At 42.9% G+C, this 21,016-nt stretch overlaps 1 protein-coding gene across 1 annotated transcript in view; it reads right to left on the bottom strand.

The window, feature by feature from the left end:
• LOC146179283 (uncharacterized) overlaps positions 1-21,016 on the bottom strand; it is a 62,424-nt gene that overhangs the window by 7,650 nt on the left and 33,758 nt on the right. Inside the window, exon 3 of the mRNA XM_084579860.1 lies at positions 1,413-1,523. Within this exon, the coding sequence (XP_084435986.1) occupies positions 1,413-1,523 (111 nt within the window). The remainder of the gene's footprint in view (positions 1-1,412; positions 1,524-21,016) is intronic.

The following is a 21,016-nucleotide window of genomic DNA, read 5'->3' as shown; positions in this document are numbered from 1 at the left end:
GGTACACGACATGTTTTATTTTCAACACCGCATCCCCAACACTATTCTATGCACCAGATCTAGACACTGATACTAGTTTGGACTATGCACCAGTAGTGGATAACCTAGAAAAGAATTTTTTTTTTCAGCCGAAACTGAGCCATTGAGCCCTGCAAGCTATATAATGGTAGCCTGTTATATGCAAGGAATTGAAAGAAATGGGCTGTTCGTAAGTTTTTGTTTTATATTTCAGTTTTGAAGCAGCCGTCAGCTGCGTAAATAAATTGTTACTAGGATTTCAACTTTTTGTTTAATAAAGTCATTACAAGCACACAGGTGCCTTAAAGATCACAAAATCCAGAGTAGTAAATGATTCCAGAAAATGGCGAGTATTTGTTCGCCAGAATGAGCGTGTAAAAACACACAAAAAAATGTTCGTTATCTGCCAGAAGTAAAAAGTGCAACTTTATGGATAGTTGAGATACGCTGATTAGGCTTTCACGTGACAAAGCTACCAATCGGTTATTAGCAGTACGATTCACCCTTGCTTCGCTGCGTGCATTGGTCCTACGTTGGGATTTGAATTTGGTGCAAAATGAAGGATTGCAACGTCAAAGCTCTAGAACTGTCTGAACCTCGCTGACCTAGAAGTTGCGCTAACTTTCAAGATAAGTTGTTGCTTTATCTATAAAATTAAACGGATACCAAACTGAATTCCTTCATGAATGATGGGTACTTTACGACCTAGTTTGACTTTTGAATGAATGGTTCGGTTTATGAGGTTTAACGTCCCGAAGGGACTCCGCTTACGAGAGACGCCGTAGTGGAGGGCTCCGAAAATTTCGACCACCTGGGGTTCTTTAACTTGCACTGACATCGCACAGCACACGGGTGCTTTGCTTTTCGTCTCCACTGAAACTCGGCTGCCGCTGCCGGGCTTCGACCCCACTACCTTGGGCGCAGCAAACGCCCTAACTACTGCATCACTGCTGCGGGCGTTTGTCGTTTAATCGTTCCTACTACAGTTATTGCACTAAGTTAAAAACGTGTTTATTTAATGATGTTTATCGTTAAGAAGCCCTCCTGGGATGTTGTGTATCCTTAGACACAGAACGCATTATCTACAGTCAATTATTACGCTCCTCAGCAAGAAGGAAAGTAGATTAGCTGGGGTTACATGGTGTCTGAGAAGCTCTACGCCAGTCTTCTGTAATTTTAATGACGTTTGTTGCACGCTTGTACATTTGCACGCTTTGTTTCGCACGCTTGCACCAACACAAGCGCCAGCCAATTTTAAAACAGGTATAGATACGGGCTGAAATTCGTCAGTCGATATTTATTTGGACCTTATCAAAAGGTTTAGAATGCAGAAATGTATTGCGAAATCCTAGGAAAAGAACGAGGCACATAGTTTATAAAACGTCCTTTCTTACCTGCTGGCACAACGCATGTGAGTCGCACGATGTCCTCCTCTGTATACGGTCCTGTTGTTGCGTTCGAAACAATGCCCCTGTAGTCTGTGAGTACTGGCGGAGGCTGCGGAACTGCAACAAAAGTGACAGTTGCTTCAACTGTGCTTGGGGCTCTCAATGCGTTTTGCTTAATTATTATGCTACAGTCCTCAGGCCCATATATTACCGATGGCTGACTGAGCTGCAATATATACTCTCGTATTAGAACGCTCTAAACTAGGATGTTTGAGATGCCTACGTGGTATTGACGCTCAGGTGCTTACATCGAAATGCCACGCCAAAATGTAAGCCTAATAATGACGGACTAGAAAAGGATTTCTACCTGTTTGCTTAGCATAGCTATGAATAGACTGAAATAATTTGATTCTTAGTGTTATTTAAACTACATTGCGTTTCTCAATCATAGAACGATGGTTGTGCCGCTGGAGCAATCATTATGCATGAACACTCGAGTTGTTCATTGCCAGGACTCTTACACCACCGCAGACGCTTTGTTATAGCTTTTATATAAATATATAACCTTCTTTGTAGATATTATATAACTTTTAAAAGTTATACAGCGCAGCCCCTTGGCGCTCGTTCCTGCGTTCCACGTCGTCTTCGGCGTCGACGTTGCCCCTCGTAATCATGCTCCGCAGGAGGGGCAGCACGCGCTCCTGCCGCCACAGTTAGCCGCTGCGTGTACCCCTACGCGTACAACCCGTGTGCCTACAACAGACACAAATCACAGCTACAGACCCAGGCAGTGCACGCGAACGCCTTGTGACTTATAAAAAGATCCCCTCCCTCCCCCCCCCCCCCCCATCCTCCCCTAACACACAGAAAAATATTTGTCAAAATTAGAGCAAGTGACTTGGCGCCAGATCCAGTCCCGTACCTTTATATCCCCAGCTCACCTTGCCTGTATCCCTCGTCATGTTTTTTTCTCCTCTATATGCACCCTCTGCGGTGCACCCAGAGTTGAAATTCCACATATCCTGTACATTTGATCCGAGCTCCAGTCACCCTCGGAATGGCAAATAACCGATATGGAGCGATGGGAGATCGCGGTGTCCAGCTCGAACACGGGTGCATAAAAGCAGCTTGTGGGCTGTAAGATTCGCTGAGAGCCACAATTTCCCGGCAACCCTAAGCGACATCGAGCCGACCCACAAGTATGGGCGGTAATCATATGGATCAAGAATCAATAAATGTTTTCAGAGAATCTGTGAGCCGAAGAAAATTTGCCAGAAGAGGAAAGAGAGCCGCGAGCACTGTGCCGATCTTTCGTGGCTCTTCTTTCTCTTCGTCTGACATATTCTCTTGCGATAATAATAAAAAAAGTGATTTATAGTTCCACTTACATACACGCACCTCCGAAATTATTTGCCTAATTATGTCCCAAAACCTTCAAGTAGCGTAGCTCAAGTTTACCATTAAGGAATATCGTAATGACCCGTAGAAATTGTTTTCTTTCAAACGCCAAGGTTTCCGACTTAAGGAACGCTTAATTTAGTGCTATAATTAGTTATCTGCTATAATGCATCTGCGCGAAATATTAGTGCCCTTAGTTCTTTTTCTGCATTATTGCACATCAGCCAGAGACGGAGTTAGTTTCGGCTGTATACACCGCAGCAGCCTGGTGACTCCGTGAGTAGCTTGGCTAGAGCGTGGTGGGCTTCGTTAATGGATAAACGCTCCCGTAATATCAAGGCAGAGCTGCTATATCGACAGCCGCGCCTTGTGTATGCCAGGGCTGTATCACGGGTGCCTCTCTCTTTTAATAAAGGCAGCAGTTGCCTTCGTTGATGCCCCGACGTTGGAGCCCTGCTGTTAATCATCTGCGCGCTGGCCGAACCCGAAGCGTGTTTCATATCCAGGAAGGAACTCGACAACGCCGAAGTTTGCCCGCACTCTATGTAAACTGGAGCGCTCCGTGGAATTGATGAAACATAAAAGCGTATGATTGATCTCTAAAGCTGGCGCCGAGGTGGAAACAAATGCTTCCATTGGCTCGCACCGCTGTGGAAACAAATGCTTTCATCGGCTGGCGCCGAAGTGGAAACAACTTCCTCCAGCGGCCACGGCCGAGCGCATTCATTTTTTTTATGCAATGCATTTATAAGTAGCGCTTGCGTCCTTCTGTGCAAATGCGTCACGAACAAAAAAAAAAAGAAGAAAAATCACCGGAATTTCGCTAAAGTAGTGAACGTGGCACTTAATCGCCTCTCTTTTTATACATCTGAATTTTACGCATGTATAGATACACTGTACATTTATAACAAACAACATAAAGGTTGCGAAAACAATAATTATTTGTAGTTTAGATCTGGTCAGCCATAGTTGAATTGCGCAAGCAACGGCGGAAGCTTCTTTTGCCTGCTACATTATTTGTCGATCGCGTCCTAACAGTGTAAGGTGCTATATTATTGGGGACAGTTAAGCTCATTCTTTAAGACTATGACACGAGAGCATAAGCTACCAGCGCACATATAGAGTCACGCTTCAACCAAGCCGTATGGACGTGCCTCCGTGTCGTAGAGGTAACGAGAATGCAACCGGTTCTGGCAGCCTGATTCTGATATCACCCTCCCATATGAAAGGAGCGACCCGAGTTGGCAGCTCCTGTCCGTGGCATAGGGGTAACGGGAATTCAAATGTCATGGCAGGCTGATTTTTTTATGGGGAGACCATAGCTACGCCTATTCACGGCGCCTCTTCACGGCGCCTCTTCACGGCGTAGCTGCGGCCACCCGAGGTCTCGCTTTGGCTTTCGTAGTATTGCTTTCGCAATAAAATGACCAGTTAGACTGATTTCTGAACCTTATTATAGGAAGTATAAAACTGTACTCGTGCATCGAAGCATGTGCAAAAGTCGCTACGAGTATTCCCATTATCTGCACCCATTAATAAAATAGCAGGGGCAGAGTTCTGATTTCAGAAAATTTATCAGTATTTTGTGCTTACTCAATGAGTGACCCTTAAACACTTATTCTAATTCGTGAAGATCTCACGCTGTCCCTTTTGCTCCATAAGATACAGTTCAGTCCTATGTTTTATTGCACTGAGCGGTTTTTATTGGTAACCTGCAGGTTTTATTACGACGATGATTGAATCTCTGTTTGTTATATTTCTCCTCCTGCTTGGGATATGATAGGATAGGGATTGGGATAGTCCTGCAGTGTGCGTCAACAGAAACAAATAAGCTCTAAAAGCCGATCTGAGGCGAATTCTTATTACAAAGCTTGACAATCTTAGAATAAGAGGTACGAAAAATCTTGAGATTTCTGTAGTCTGTATCACGTATCCCTCCTTTGGGGCCATACATTAAATATTCTATAATGGCATCTACACTTTCCTCACCAAAACAGCGCCCCTTGTGGGTCCACCTGCAAAGCAGCCAGAACGCAGCAGTTTTCGACGCCGACCCCTACATTTATTACTTCGCTCAAGTGGGCATGTACAACGGTCATTGTATGATGTCAACAGAGCCAAATGAACACATTTCATGCCTGGTGTTTCCACTGCGAGATATCAGTACGCTGCTACAAGCGATGCTGGCCGAAAATCGATCGCATATCTTACTGTCCTTTGTCCATGATTAATGAGCGTATGACAATAACAATGTCATAAAGTTTTCTTGTTCGCATGCGGGTCACTCGCTGATCATTACGGCTGAATCTCTAGACGTACGGCGGATTTTTGACTGAAGGAAATCGATAATAAATAAAAAAGTGGCCTAATCATTATAGACGACCGTCTCAACAACATACTCATGGCTACAAAAAGTGCTAATAATTATCAAAGGTACCAAAGGAAAGAACACAAGCGCTTGCAACAACAGGGCTTTATTTCTTGTGAAAAATATGCTCAAGAAGTCAACGAAAATGTTTGACCAAGTCTTGTAATTCGAACAAGTAAGCGTTTGTAGAGCGCTCGAATGAGGTGAAAGCGGACTGCTATAAATAGGCCGTCACTATCACTAACTTCTGGTTAACTACATGCACAATACAACTGCCCTACCCTGCGCCAGCTGCACCCATCCTATTCCTCCACCTATCCGTAAAACAGGAGAAGTTTGGAGCCAGTTGGTCCTACATTGTTGCAGGAGGTGGCAACCCAAGCTTCAAACAGGACGAAGACTAGAAGCGGACAGGACGAGAAGTACCGCTAGTCCTGTTGCAAGTCGCAGTACCTATCCGTCTGAATTACCCCGGAAAACTTCCTAACCGTAGCCTCCCTCGTGATTGGTTGTCATGAAGTGCCACGTTTGCTATCAATTAAAATTAGTCCCGTTATTCTGTAAGAATGCTGTTTTTCTGCCCTTTCATATATATGCCCTAATCATGTACTTCTCCTACGCGAACGTTAACTGGTGCGCCGTTGACTTCCGTTCGTTCATAAACTTACCATACTATGTTCGTGGTTCTCAATTTCGGTGGTACTTCCCTTTCCATAGTGCAATGCGATGTCCTCAAAATGTTTCTAAGGCTTGTAGTTAGCCTCCAAGTTTGGGCCCCATAATTGAGTGCTGTCAAAATAAATAAATAAATAAATAAATAAATAAATAAATAAATAAATAAATAAATAAATAAATAAATAAATAAATAAATAAATAAATAAATAAATAAATAAATAAATAAAAGTTGTTTGCAGGAAAAGAAAGGCACACTGTCTGTCACACTTTTTCTGTGGACAATCTGAACGGCTCCGAAAGTGGAAAGAGGAAGGTGGGAGTGAAAGTGGAAAAAGAGAAAACGGAGCCGTAGTGAAGTGCTTCGGAGTAATATCGACCACGTGGGAACCTTTAGCGTATACTGACATCGTACAGCACACGGACGCCTTTCCATTTCACATCCATCGAAAAGCAGCCGCCGGTGGTCGGGTTCAAACCTGGGTACTCCAGCACAGTAGTCGGTCATTTTAACCGCACCGCCACGGCGGCGAGGCAGGATGAAACTATTCAGCTGTTCAACTGCACGGAACACCTGGGAAGTTTTTCTACCCCATTCTTAACCGTGTCGCTGTTTAACTCTCGCAGTTAGAATTTGAGGGTTAATTCTTTTTCCGGAAAGATTTGTTCCCTGACCATATTCAACATCATTGCCCATTTGTATGCTTGAGTGTTCCGCCACATGCGCTTTAATTTACGTTTTTCATAACAATCCGTCCCAGCGTTATGTGTATTGTGATCATTAGTAACATTGTGTAAATACTACCTTAGTTTGCTCAACAGAACAGTGGCCTCAGCAAAATTGTCGTTTACTAAGCTGCAGCTTTTACTTATTGTCTAAGTTTTGTAAATTTTGCAATAACTGAGTATATCGAACAGCAGTGAGCGCGTAGAATTGTTTTTGTTTGTGCCGAATTAAATATAAAATAAGGTATAAGCTAAAGTGCAAGGCAGCGTTAAAAAAATGTTTTACATGATTTGTATGTAGTGTAAAAATGAAGTAAATATAGGTATAAAATACAAATTAGAAGCCAGGTAGTGACTACTTGAAGGGGAAGAAGCTCGAACGATGGTATTATAAATTAAAGCATTGTGAAAATAAAACATACGGTCTTAGTTAAAAGCAATAAGAATTTAATACGAAAGTGTACTGCAAAAATGAAACTACAAGTATGCATTCTGCTGCCTAATTATGCCCTAATTTAGCAAGTGGCTATGATAAATGCCGGAAAGATGATTGATATGTATGCTAGAATGTATGCAGAGAAGTGATACCTTTACTCGCTCATAGTATTGATAACGCGTTTTCCGCTACGACAACGGGGTGACACAATCCTTAGGCGGAGCGATGTACGTGACACGCGTGTGCTACAGTGTCGTACAGCGTAAAGCCGCCGATCAGGATGACATCCGTGCGCCTTGTTACGCGCGCTACAATTTTTTCAACCAGCTGTATTTTTGTCCGCTATTCGATTCAGAGTACAAGCCCAAATTTTTCAAATAGAACATAACCCGTAAATTATAAATTAGAAAATTTATTTACCGTGTATGGTTAATCAGCAAACTAATTAAAGCAATCTGCCTCTTAGCTGGTGGGCGCAGTAGCTCTCAGTATAGCCATAAGGACAAAATAAATATAAAGTGAGTTACATTTTTTTTTTGTTTCGGACGTTCTAAGAAACACAAACACCCGCAATATTACTGCATTTCATAAAACAATAAAAACGAGTACAGGAGAGGGGACTGATAAGTATGCTTCACGAGGAAGTCAGTGTACATCGTACCTCGTATAATAACTCTGCCCGATTGCAGGTTGCGTATCTCGGGAAACAGCCCGTGTACAGTTCAATGCGGAACGCGTTTGCCATTAGTGCCGATATATGCCAAGGTCATTTATGTCCTTAGTGATAGCGGCTGAAGCTTCATGTCGAACAATACCGCCCGATTCAAGACACCATATTGTTAGGAGAGAATTTGAAGCTGTCCGTACCCCGCCGCAGTGGTTTAGTGGCTAGGAAGCTCGGATACTGAGCCGGGCAACCTGGTTTGTTTTGGTAGCGGCGGCTTCGTTTCTATGGAGCCGAAACGCAAGGCACCTGTGTCCCGAACGATGTAAGTGTGCGTTAAAAAAACTTCAGTATTCGAAATCAACCAAAGACGTCCCTTTTAGCACGAGTCGCTTTGAGACCAACCTAAGCCCCCATAAATCAACCAACGAACCAACGTTGTTACTGTAAACAAGCCTCGATAGTGGCACGTATGCTAATATTCGTTCGCCACGGGAGACTGCGCATGTTTGTGCTTGCATAAATAGTGCGCGGTAAACGAATACGAGTAGCCAACCTGCACTTCTTATCATTGCGTGCAACTTCAACGACTCAATTTAGCCACACTGTATTTCTCCCTAAAAAAAAAAAAAGAAATGCAAAAAACCATGTCACTTGGACCCAATGGAAACAAATGTACTCCTGTGTTGCATGCTTCCTCGAGCCATGTATTGTTCTTGTCGTCCTGGCAACACCAACGTCGCTCTACTTTGTGACGTAAGACTATGCCTAAGCACGATAAATAAACTTGAGCAAAGTAGAGTTCTGGGCTAGTTGGTAATACATGATAAGTGGGAGGCTTAGCGCGGAACAGACAAGGACAAGAGAGGCACACAGGACGAGCGCTCGTCCTGTGTGCCTCTCTTGTCCTTGTCTGTTCCGCGCTAAGCCTCCCACTTATCACGATAAATAATGTTTCTCAACTCTCGGCTGTGGGGCTTTTGGTAGTTTTGCCACAATGTGGGTAGTGTCAAGAAACTTCACCAGAACCTGTTTAATTAAAGAGCGACTCAGGGTTTCTTATTTTATGTTGCTTCCCGGAGTTCAAAATAATTTGTTTCGAAAATAAACGTGAGGCCCTCTTCCGGCCCTTGGATCACAACTGCAAGTATTTTTCGCAACTTGGACAGGACTATCATTAACAAGAGCCGAGCAGCAGTTCAGCACGACATGATGGGGACACAAAGGCGCGCGTAACGAACAGCCTTTCAAGGTACCCAACGCAATTTCTTATCTAGGTCACGGCATCAACATAAAAAAAAAGAAACAAAGAAACGATCGCGGAAGAAAAAGCCACAGATCTTTTTCTTCTATGTTCATGCCTGGCTTGGTCTCAAAAAGTCACTGAGGCAAAACTTCGTGAAATAAATGCTCTATATAAAAAATATTTCGTTCCTCCTTGTGGACATGTGGACGTTTGCTAAGCCGTTAGCCACACATTAAATGCAGAGAAAGTCGGATTTAAAAATCTTACCTTCAGTAGATTGAAATTCGTGACATCCGTAGTGGGAATAATGGACTTAATTTAGCGAATCTCATCTGCTACGTTGCTCTGCTACTGACTTCCAAACGGTAGCAGATCATCCCTCCCTATGGTAAAGACAGGCAGAGCGTACTCGGCTGGTGCACGCTGTAGATGTAAGCGAGTGACTTAAAAATATGGCTTAATAAGGCAACTTTATAGTTTAAAATCAACCTGAGCTGGCAGGTGGAAGGCAAAGCTTCCTTCCCACTTACGCTTCGTTCGCTTTGTCTTTGGTGTGGCTGTTGCAACAATATCCAAGCTGTTTTGTCCAGCTCTCATCAAAAGAGATTGGCAGCAATTAGATTGGAGTCGATTTTCTGGCTTTTCTTCCCCGTAGCAGAATCTCCACCTCTGCACAACCGAGGAAATATTTGTTCGACTTTGTTAAAGGTAGGCTTTGCCTATTGTGGTAATAAAAAGGCATTGAATAAAAATGCAAACTTATATCGCTGTCCATGTGTGCGAAGTAATATGCAAAGAAGACCGCAGGCCGCTGAATGAACCACTATCGCTTCATATCCTGCAGGTGAAGTTTAAGTGTCGCCTGATTATTCTAGGATGCGAAAATAAACTTTAAAATCAGTAGTTTATACGACCTGCACCTGAAATGATGGCGCTAGCAGTATGGGCTTATAGGCGCTCTTGCTCTCCTTAATGTAGTAATAGTAAAAAAAAGGCGGCGTAAAGGCGTTCTGAATAAGCGCGCAATCTCTAGCGGCCACTAACGAGCCGTGTGCGGGAGACAGAGGGATAAATGTCGCCCGCACTTGTTCCTCCTTTTCCCAGCTCCGCCCGCAGCCTGCCAGTGATAGACAACACCTGATCCTGAAAGCCTACGCGTGCACTGCCAGTTGCAGCTAAAGTAAGTGCGATGCATTTTACTACATTTTATTTACTCCAAGAACTTGTGCACTACCCACGTCTCGAGCACGTGAGGAGCACTGTTTCAATGTCAAGCAGAGGATTTTGTTTCAGCGTTTCGGCACGCGTATATCCCCATCTCGCTCCTAAGGTATAATTGGAAGCAGTGATCATGAGGTTGTACACGGTTTCATAGCTAAGCCCGAACGGTCAAGTGTTTCCACCAGAGAAAAGCGACTGCAGTGGAATGCTAAGGGGACCGTTTTACAGCGCTTAAAGTTAGGTTCTCCTACACGATTGTGAGCAGCCGTGGCTGCTGTACACAGATCAACTCATAACAGAGAGATTTTTCAATTTTGTCTCTTCATGCTTCGATTGCGTTTAGTTATTCTCTAGCTTACCATCAACAAACGATTTTAAAGTTACCAGATGATGAACAGAGACGAGAGAATTTACCTGTTGAGACAGGTATTGAACAACAACAACAACAACAACAGCAGCAGCAGCATTTAGAATATCAACGTCATGTGTGCGCGTGAAATACCACCAATGCTTCTCTGACCCTCTAAACCCAACTAATCACCTTAGACGTTACTAGGGAAACGCAGGATGCAGTGTGTTTAAAATGGGGAAAGACAGACCTGCTTCTGATGCTCCAAAGGTTGTTGCTTTGCGGTTATCTTGTACAATAATTATGGTTCATAAAGCAATAATGATGTTCAATACATAAAAAGAATTCTTTGTATAAAGCGGTTGTGAAGCGTTATGCATCATTTCTTTGTTTATAAAAACCAAATTTGCATTTGTATTTGAATAAAGAATTTATTTCTAGTTCGAAAGAAATTAGGGAGGGCGCTTTGCACGATTGTAGCGAGGCGGCTAACAAAAACGTTTTTATCGTATAGAATCTGCTTCATAATGGGCACTGGTCGGAAATACTCTGCGCAAGATTATCAAGACAGTACCAAAAATAATTACGGCAAAGCAACAATGCATAAATCGGCTGCACTCCAGCAAACAACCAAGGTTGCATGGAAAGAGTTATGTAAATTCGCCTGGGTTTGTGTTTCGGCAACTGACTGCTGGATAGTGCAAGAATTCAGTAAGGCAACGGAAACAAAGGTTACTAATCTGATAAATAATAAGGCAGCTCATTATCCTACAAACAAGTTGCACCACACTGTCTGATGACTGTAGCGACACTAACTCTGTCAGCTCGTAAAAACCACTAGAGAGTGCAAGACGCTCTGCGCATAGATGGCTAACGCGTTCATAACGAAGAAAGACTGATGAGGAGAATATCAGCTCTCTGACTACTTAGTTCCCAAAGGAGATGATTAACAGCCAGGACGCCCCGTGGCGTCTAGCCCTGCAGAAGAAGGCAGCCATGCTGGGTGACTTCGTCGCTGATGTTGGGCTGTTTTAGACACGCACTCATTATCGGAATCGGAGCCTGTAGCTTGCATGCGCGCACAATTAGCCAGCTGCCCCAGATTGCTGTAGTGCGCCGATGTTTACGCCTTATGGCATGAGCCGAGATAGTCTGGCAGGCTAAAATAATGTTCGAAAGAAAATTAAAGACTTTACAGATGGTTCCATGGGCACCTGGAGCTCATCGACAGCCATGAGAGAACGGAGATCACAAACTAAGGCCGTTAAGGTACTCACAAGAATTGTTTAATTTGTATTTCACGCGATAGTGGTAAAGTACTCGTGCTTCAGGAAATCCCGCGTCAACGTTGTCGGCGTTGTAAGAGAAAAAAATAGTTGTGATTTAGCTCTGGGTAACCGTAGTTGAGTGGCGAAAGCAATGGCGGAAGCTTCTTTTGCCTGCTACATTAATTCGCTATCACGCCCTATCAGTGTAAGGTGCTATAATCCTTTAAGGGTATGACGCGAGAGCGTAAGCTACCAGCCCACATATAAAGTCGAGCTTCAACCAAGCCGCATGGACGTAATTCTTCCTCGTATTCATCGTCTTCTTCTTCGTTTTCTTCTTTTTCGTCTTCTTTGTATTCCTCTTCTTCGTAGTCTTCTTCTTCGTCGTCTTCTTCTTGTTCGCTTTCTTCTTCTTCGTTTTCTCATCCTCGATGAGCCGTATAAACGTAATTATTCCTCGTCTTCGTCATCTTATTCTTCGTTTTCTTCTTCTTCGTCTTCTTATTCGTCGTCGTCTTCGTATTCCTCGCCTTCTTCTTCGTAGCCTTCTTCGTCGTCTCCTCGACGGTCACACAAACCGAGCGGCCACCAATCCCGATCTCACAACCAGCATTCCTGTCCCAGCGACTTAAGGCGCGCAACTTAAGTACCTACAAGAACAACGTAGGATTTATCCCCCTCCACACAAGGGACTAAATGCACAAGAAACGCGGGAATAAAGACAGCCCCAAACCAACACTTACCCCAACCTACATCTGTACAACATAATGTTCCCAGAACACTACACAGACATACGCCCTTGGGGCAACGAGCAGCCCACCGCCTACCACGTCACATGGGGTTCACAGGCCCCAAATCTGCATACATAAACATGCACCATTCGGAGGCGCAGTGGGAGGCCACTCTGCTTGTTATGATTTAGAGACCTAGCGTAGGCTGGTAACTCAGGCAAGAGCGGCAGCCCAGGCCACTGGGGTCTTGAAATGAAGACTCCACTCACTGCCCCCTCCCTCCCTTTTTTTCTTTTTATTTTCTTTTTCTTCTTGAAATAAAGTTTTTTCTCTCTTTCTTCTTCTTGTTCTTCGTTTTCTCATCCTCGATGAGCCGTATGGACGTAATTCTTCCTCATCTTCGTCTTCGTCATCTTCTTCGTATTCCTCGCCTTCTTCTTCGTTTTCTCATCCTCGATGAGCCGTATGGACGTAATTCTTCATCGTCTTCTTCTTCATTTTCTTCTTCTTCGTATTCCTCGCCTTCGTCTTTGTAGTCCACGTGCCACGGACCGCGTGACGAGCGGTTAGACCTGGCGTGGTATTGCTTTCGCTATAAAATCAAGGGTAAAACTGCGGCATGTGACGTCTGACAGGTGACATCACCGGACGCCAATTGGCTGGTTTATAACGCGATGCTAGGACACCACATGGGAGGGCGAGAAGCCCGCTGAACCCATCGGAAGTGTTGTATCCTGAGCCAGATATATGCGACAATTAGGACACGCAGGCACGTTCGTACGGTAGTGTTAAGCGGTGCTCTATATTTATGTCAGGTGGGCTTTCTCCCAACCTGTGACCTTAGAATTGTAGGCGCTTCCTTTTATTATGAATAAAAGAAGCCAGCAGTCAATGAGGCTAAGGTAAGTTTAGAGGGTTGTTTATTTTATTTATTTATTGTGTGCTATTAGCCTGAATTAATGTGTGCGAGAAGAGGCACGAATAAATTATGGCATTGCTGATTGTGCGAGTAACAAAGTACGAAGTTTAAATTTCTCACTATAAGCTTCTGAATAGACAGTGTAAGGGTCCCCAAGACCGACTTTTATTCTTTAATTTAATTTTTCAGCGCAAAAATATAAAAATAATGATGCAGGGACATAAACTAAATGCTTTTGAAGCCTCACGAAGCATGAGCTTACACAGAAAACAGCTATACAATCAGAAACCATATCTGAGACCACATCATTATAACATCCAAGACGAGTGAGTTGTGCTCGCAGGAAGATGACGAATATTCAGTGGATAGTGATGATAATAGTCACCCATTGTTGGTGAGCTGCATTTCACTTTCGTCGCTTGAAGGACCATTACCAGTAACTGTCAAGTGCAATGAGTGGTCGAATCCGTCGGCCGCTGCTTGTCATGAGAGTAGAATGTTTGCGGCCCACCGCAGCGGCGTCCCCTCTTTCAGGCAGACAATTGTTCATCGCACGTTTTGGTGCCCTATCTGGCCTCACACTGATCCGGAAGAGTGCTCTGCCGATATGTACCCAAACCGTACGGCATGATATTACCTTCCCACTTTCCCTGCTATGGTGCAGCCGGTTGTAGTAAGACCTATTAATTGCCCTCGGCGCCTTACATTTTCACTGGTACGTCTTTGTGCAGTCGTGCTCGCTGCTCGTGCAGTCGTCGCCCCTACGCCCTACAGTCGTGCTCGTTCGTGCGAAACAAGCGAGACTTCATATCTATGTCACTCCGGTGAATTTGGGCACCGTTCCCGTCGTTTCTCCAGTAAATGATGGCTAGAAGACAAGGACAACGCCAAATAAATCTGTTATTTACAAACGTAAATATACGCCAACCTAGTATTTTCGCACGACACACTAAGTTAAACTAGGTTAAATCCATCTTAAAGCAGCGCGAAAACACAGGACTAAAAGGAACAGGAGACGACACAAGCGCTTTCTAACAACTCTCCTCCTCGTCGTCTCCTGTTCTTTTTAGTCCTGTGTTTTCGCGCTGCTTTAAGATGAATCCTATACAACTCGCCCAGTTTTCTATACTAGGTTAAATCTCTTGAACATTTTTTTTTCTGCAGCAATGATTGCGATGCAGCCTTGCGGGTATTTGAAATAGCCATGGTTCTAGCCTTCTCTATCATTGTTATCGTTTAGTGTACACTCTAGAATTATGGGGACGCATCGAGCAAGTAATATTATTTAGGCTGCGGCAACCAACATGTAGCATTTAACACCGGTAGTTATGGGTGTTGAGAGGTTCTATCAGGGTTTTTACCTGGCATGGGCTTAAAATTGTGTGATCAAAATTTAATTTCATCTGGTATTCAGAAAAGAAAGTTTGTTTCAAAAGTAAGTATAGCCCTCTTGCTAATGTTTGATCACAACTTTTATTTAAATATTACTGCTCCTCCTGCCGTCTTGTTTGGTTCAAAAATCAATTTTTCAAATCTGCCGCTTCCTCTGACTCTGAAGCAAGTAACCATGCCCGTGAACGCATTCATGACACCTTAAAAGATACGGCACTGCTCAGAACTTCTAGTTACGAATCAAGAAATATGCACAATGAGGGTCACAATGGAATAAAAGTTTCCCATCACTTTAAACTGACCTTCTTTTCGTTTGTGGAAGATGGATACAAGAATATACCTTTACAAAATTATATATACCTAGAAAAATTTTAATAGCTCTCTTCAGCACTGCAATACTTGAAAGCAGGTAAAACAGCTGTCTGCTGTTTGGGAAGTAGCGCATCACGGAACCTTCCACGTCTAAAATCTATAAATAGGGATATGGCATTAACTGTTCTTTTTTGGTGAAAAAATTTTGTTTACGAAATTAAGGGGTCAATTGCTTTTGTAAATCTATTCTTAGTAAAATCATTTTTTCTCGTCGTATAAATTATGTGAGACTAATTATAACTAAAAAAAAGTAAGGAAAACTTCATAGCACAGCAACCGGTAATACTTCTAGTCCCTGCCGCTATGATGGTGCATGTACTACGTGTAAAGCCTGGGGCCATGAAACGGCCATGCCAACGCCGCGGCTGGTTGTGCCTATTATAATAGATTGCTCGAGGTAGCCTGCGCTCCGCCAAGAATGCACGAAATTAGTAATTATTAGACAAACTGGAGCCGTCATTGTTTCAGTTATCTGGCAAGACAAGTTGGCCTTATTGAGCTCAGATTTCGCTAGGATAGAAAGGCTGCATGGCAGTGCTCAGCGTGGAATGCAGACTGCACCGTGCTTCGGTGGCGCAGCCATTGCTGGGCTGCCGTCCGGCCAAGCGGCCAAGTAGAGTGATGTGAAATCAGCGCGAGTTAACGTAATTGAGTTTTTTTGACTGATTGAAACATTACATTGTAGCAAAAGAATTACTTTAAAGAGAGTTAAAATTTGGAAGCAACCGCTGGGCTTCTATTGCAGGTGCACCCAGTAACAGGTGTTGAAGTTGTTCTGACAAGTAGTTTATTGAGCAGTCACTCTATTCCGCATCATTGCTGCACATATCTCAACTGGCGTTCATAATTGAGCACAGCTAGTTCCAGAGAGGATTGTCCCATGTTCCCCAAGTGTTTACAGGATAGCTCAAACTCATTCGCTCGGAAAAATGTTTCTCATATACCAGCGTTAACATTGAAGACGACGTCAAGGGCTCATTTCGGTCTCATGTAGCATGCATCGTCGCTCCCACCGCTCACGAAGTCTATAGCAAAACTGGAGTTCGGCCTAAATCGCTGTTGCTCTGTTCGCCGAGCGAGTTTCGCTGGCGCGATAAAGACGTAAGTGCGAGAGTTTCTGAGCATTTTGCTTCCCCTAAAATGAACTTTTCTTTTCGGACACTTGACTACGCGGCGCAGAGCGAAATGATCAAATAATGATGAAGGGAACGATGACTAAAGCCTAGCGCGCGAGCGGAACCCTCGACCCTGTGGCGATGGCCGAGTGATTCACAGCAGTGGAAAGCGAAGGTAATTTCAGAGCGACGCGTCACGTTCACATTCAATCTCCAGGGTATAAACACGATGACTATTTTTGTTCCTGTTCCCTCTCCCATTCCATTTCCTTCTATGAGTTTTTCGCAGAGGCTTCCGCTCCGGACACACGTCGTTGCAGCTCAGAAGAGCGTGTTGTCGGGCTGCATAGTATACATATAAGAGAAATGCGCAACAACTTGGACAGGACACAGGAAGAAACACATACGCTCGTGAACTGTTATATGTGTTTCTTCCTGTGTCCTGTACAAGTTGTTGCGCACTTCTCTTATATACTAGTCGTTGCAGGTGCTTTGGGAAATAATACAGTGCCGCTGTAACTCAGTAATCTACAGGGCAGAATTTGAGATTTCACCTGACTACGAATCTATACCGTCCCTCAGTTGCGCCGCTGATGGCGCTTGTCACACTCTCGAAAGAAGATATCATTGATTGTTTCTCACTACTTTCGCGCATGAGAGTGCGTTTGTGTGGTTCGATGCCAGTTAAATACAGAATTTGGTAACCATGGATCATGGTCCGTGTCGTGCTGTGTTACTTAGAGGACCAGCGCATCTGTATACAAAATCGGTGTTGTCATGTGCTACTGCATAAAACAACCGAGGTGCATCAAACGTCTTGATCTTGTAGATTTTGTACTGTAGTCAGCATCTCTTTTACCCAGAAGAAGTGTTTTGCACCGGTTACTTTTTGTCACGGAGGAATTTTATGTGGAGGTTACTGTAGACGAGTTTTAAGCGGCGGTACAATTTTCACTCGTAAACATAATGTGACCACTGAAAAGTGACTTTCGAACGATGGAAAATTGGCTCGAAAAATTGGTTAACAGCAGCAAGAGAGGAAATTGATAGCAATATATGGTAAAACAAATTAGAGGCGAGAGGGGGGGGGGGGTCACTAAATTTCCGCCTTTAAGGGATTGACGCGACAGCATTACTGACTGTCGTTTTTCTGTTGTTGTTGTTTTTTTTTATCTTTGTTGTCATCTCCTCGCGGTACTCCTATTTTACCTTTTATTTGTGCATTTATTTTCCCCTATTTACTAGGTAGCACACGGCCGTAAGAGAGCATTATGTGAAATACTACCGGACATCGATATAAATCCTGGCTTTCGACAAAGCGCACGAACATGCCCGTGTATCTTAGAGGCAGCATGTCTACTCGTGCATTACTCATGAGAAACGCAGCTCACTGGATTCATCCATGAAGTTCATTCGGCTCTTGATGCTGGTATTCAAGTTGACTCCACATTTCTTGATTTATGAAAAAAATTTGATATTTACCTCATCATCAGTTAGTGGTCAAAATAACACTTCTTGAAGTCCACTCTCTTCTTATTGCATGGAATAAAGATTTTCGTATCTTTCAGGTTTCGTGTTTTCGACTGTCAATAATCTTAGTTCTTCTCGGTCTATCAGCAGAGTACATTCCGGCGTCCCACAGGGAAGCGCGGTTGGTCCCTTACTTTTCCCGATACTTATTACAAATATACCTAAACCCATTTCTTCCAAAGTTAGACGTTTCGCAGAGGATTGTCTAATTTATCGAAAAATTTAGTCTAGCGATCATCGCCTAGCACTTCTAGCTAGCCACGACTCCATAACAGCAAGCACGGCGCTGTACCTGGCTCATGTAGCTTAACATTTTGAAAAAAAGTTTGTCTTGTGCCACCCTATTGTCTCGTATTTAAACAGGGTATTCAAGTATTCAATAAATATTTTTACACTCAATTTGCTAATAATGTACAAGTATCTCTGTCTTAACAATTATTCTCGCTTAACATAGAGCCACCATACTTATTGGGTGATTTATTTTCATCACCTCAGGCTGGATAGGGTTACTGCGATTAAAATTACAAATGACCAATAGCGGTTTTGAAGTGGCTTGCACATTTAACCTGCCACTTGATCACTAAGACTATCAAAATATAACTTAAAGCATACTTTTTTCCATTTTTGACTACGTGCTTATACGACTGTTATTTAAGATAAAATTGAATATACTTCAGCTATTTCAAACCTTCATCAAGCATGCTTAGTGAATAACATGAAAGGATAGAGGAACTGCGCACCAAGTCTATTTGGTCCCTATTAAACATGGTATACCATTAAACAGCTTCGAAGAAACGCGCAGAACTTTATGAATTAGATCTTCGCCGAACATTTGCACGCTCATTGCTTTTTACGAGCTGTATCATCACTCAGCGCTCGTTAACGACTCTTTTTGTTTGCCTTATTTCATATTTGACAGACGCGATCATCCCTTCGAAGTCAAGTGTTTGTCATGTCGTACATTTAACTATGCACATTAATTTGTACCACACACTATCACTGACTAGAACGCTGCCTTAAAGTAATTACAATGTCATCGACTTTGATAAACTTTGCGAAGTGATGTTGGCCGCAACTACCTTTTAACTTCCTTGCGTTCATTGTTTTCGAATTATTCGGTCTTCTTGACTTTAAGTTTTAATAATACGGATTCACGTTGTATAGTTGGTATCTTATTTCTACTGTCTGCTTTTCGGTTCATATATTCTTCATCTTGCTTTTTTTTTCCTTTATGCTCGAATGTTAAATATATATGAATATTTTCTTTGCATTGTTATACGCTGTGTTTTCTTTTGAATTTGTGGTTTTGTCTATTTTGGGCAATCTGCCTGAAACCCTCCTCCTCCCTCCTCCCACTAATTTATACGTTCAGCCGTGAAAGACTTAATGGCATTTTGTATCATCATTTATGAGCTTTTTTGAGGTTCTTTGCATTTCGTTGTTTCGCAACCGTGTTCAAGGTTTTTTTTATATATTTTTGTATCTTAGATATATGCAGCAGCTTCGCTGGCGAGAAGTGAACACCAGCTGTTATGCCACTTACTTTCGGTTTTAAAAGGATAAACTCAACAGGCGGAAGCAAAAAAAATTATCTCATATATATATATATATATATATATATATATATATATATATATATATATATATATATATATATATATATATATATATATATATATATATGTTCTCAAACAGTAAAACCACATTACTTGACTGTAAGATGGGCTTCTTTACAAGCTTTGTTGTAAGGCAGTGATGCACCCTTCACAGGCCACCACGAGCCACTTCGTGAGTGGTACTCCCAACGCGAGGCTATTCGTCAACACTGTATTTTATGCCTTCTCCACGTTACGAATATCGAGGTAGTCTTCGGCCCTTTACGAACAACCGCAAATATTTAATTTATTTACCACGACGTGTTTTTCAGGTAATGTACTTTTCTTAATAATTTATTGTTTCGCACTTCATAAATTACCAGCTTATTTAGTGTTTATTTATCATGCACTGGCAAATGGGATTCAAACACGGAAATTACGGTGCGCGATTCTTAGGCTAAGAAGCAAGATAAAAATTGCAACTGGCCGGCAGATGCACCAATATTCGTATTAGTTTTCCCCAGGAAGTTTGCAATTTGCACTCTGAATTCTGAGGGGCATGGGTTATGTACAGGAATGTAGATTAGATTCACACTTGTGGATTATGTCAGAGCTGGTCCTTAGGCACAGGCGTTATACTACAACTCATTTTTGAGTGCATCCCGATGTAGACAGTTTAGAAGATGAACGGAGCGGACGATCACACGCCTTCTCTCCCCGACCACATATTCACTGATTGAGTTTTTCCAAAACGTTGCGACCGGCACTTCATTCCTCTGACGACTGAGTTCTGCAAAGATTTTCAAACGCCGAATTTGCGTGTTTCGTGTTCTTAAAAAGATTATAAGAGTTAAAAATTTTCAAATCAACCAAGATACCATACAGCCGCCTCTTTTGATGAGCCGCATCTCTCTTCACATCTAAGTCATTTTAGAACAGAAATACACTCGCTCTCTGCTCACGCATGCCTCAATAACTCACAGACAACTCCGGAAAACGAGGTAGTCTTGAAAATGGAACACACACACAAAACTAAAAAAAAAAAAAAACAAGCCAGACTTGGAAGTGGGACACGTGCTGAACACTGATTGAAATAAATACACAAACTAGATTCACACAAGGAGTGGTAAGGCGCCGTTAAACTACAACAAAATCGATGGTCGCGTGCATGGGGATCGGAACCGTTGTCAGCCATAGCCAGTCTAACCGGTTTTAGACACGGCATCTGCGATTGAGCACGCGAATGTTCATTTGTTTTTGCGCAGCGCCTATCGTAGTTTCCACGAAGTCAGTCATTCTGGCTACATTTCAAATCCCATCTGGACGAATTAGCAGAACCATTTCGTGTGTAGGAAAAAAAAAGTACCGATTTTTAAAAACAAGAAATACAGTTGGACGTCCTACGGGACACCCAGGAAACGCCTTCTGGCTCTGTTACTTCTTTTTTTGCCAGCCTCATTGGACCGCCTTGATTCAGAACACGTCAGTTTTCTGCCTGTCTGGCCTGTGTATCTCATAGAAAGAAAGTAGCTAGTAGATACGATGTCCACCTCGTGTTCGGCGCTCAGAAAAAGTTAATAAGCCTGTGCCACAAAATGACTAAAGATC

Source organism: Amblyomma maculatum, chromosome 9 (assembly GCF_055883805.1).
Source record: "Amblyomma maculatum isolate TAMU_Amacu chromosome 9, ASM5588380v1, whole genome shotgun sequence".
NCBI classification, from domain to species: Eukaryota; Metazoa; Arthropoda; class Arachnida; order Ixodida; family Ixodidae; genus Amblyomma; species Amblyomma maculatum.
Note: the sequence above shows the minus strand (reverse complement) of the source record. Positions and strands in the feature narration are given on the sequence as shown.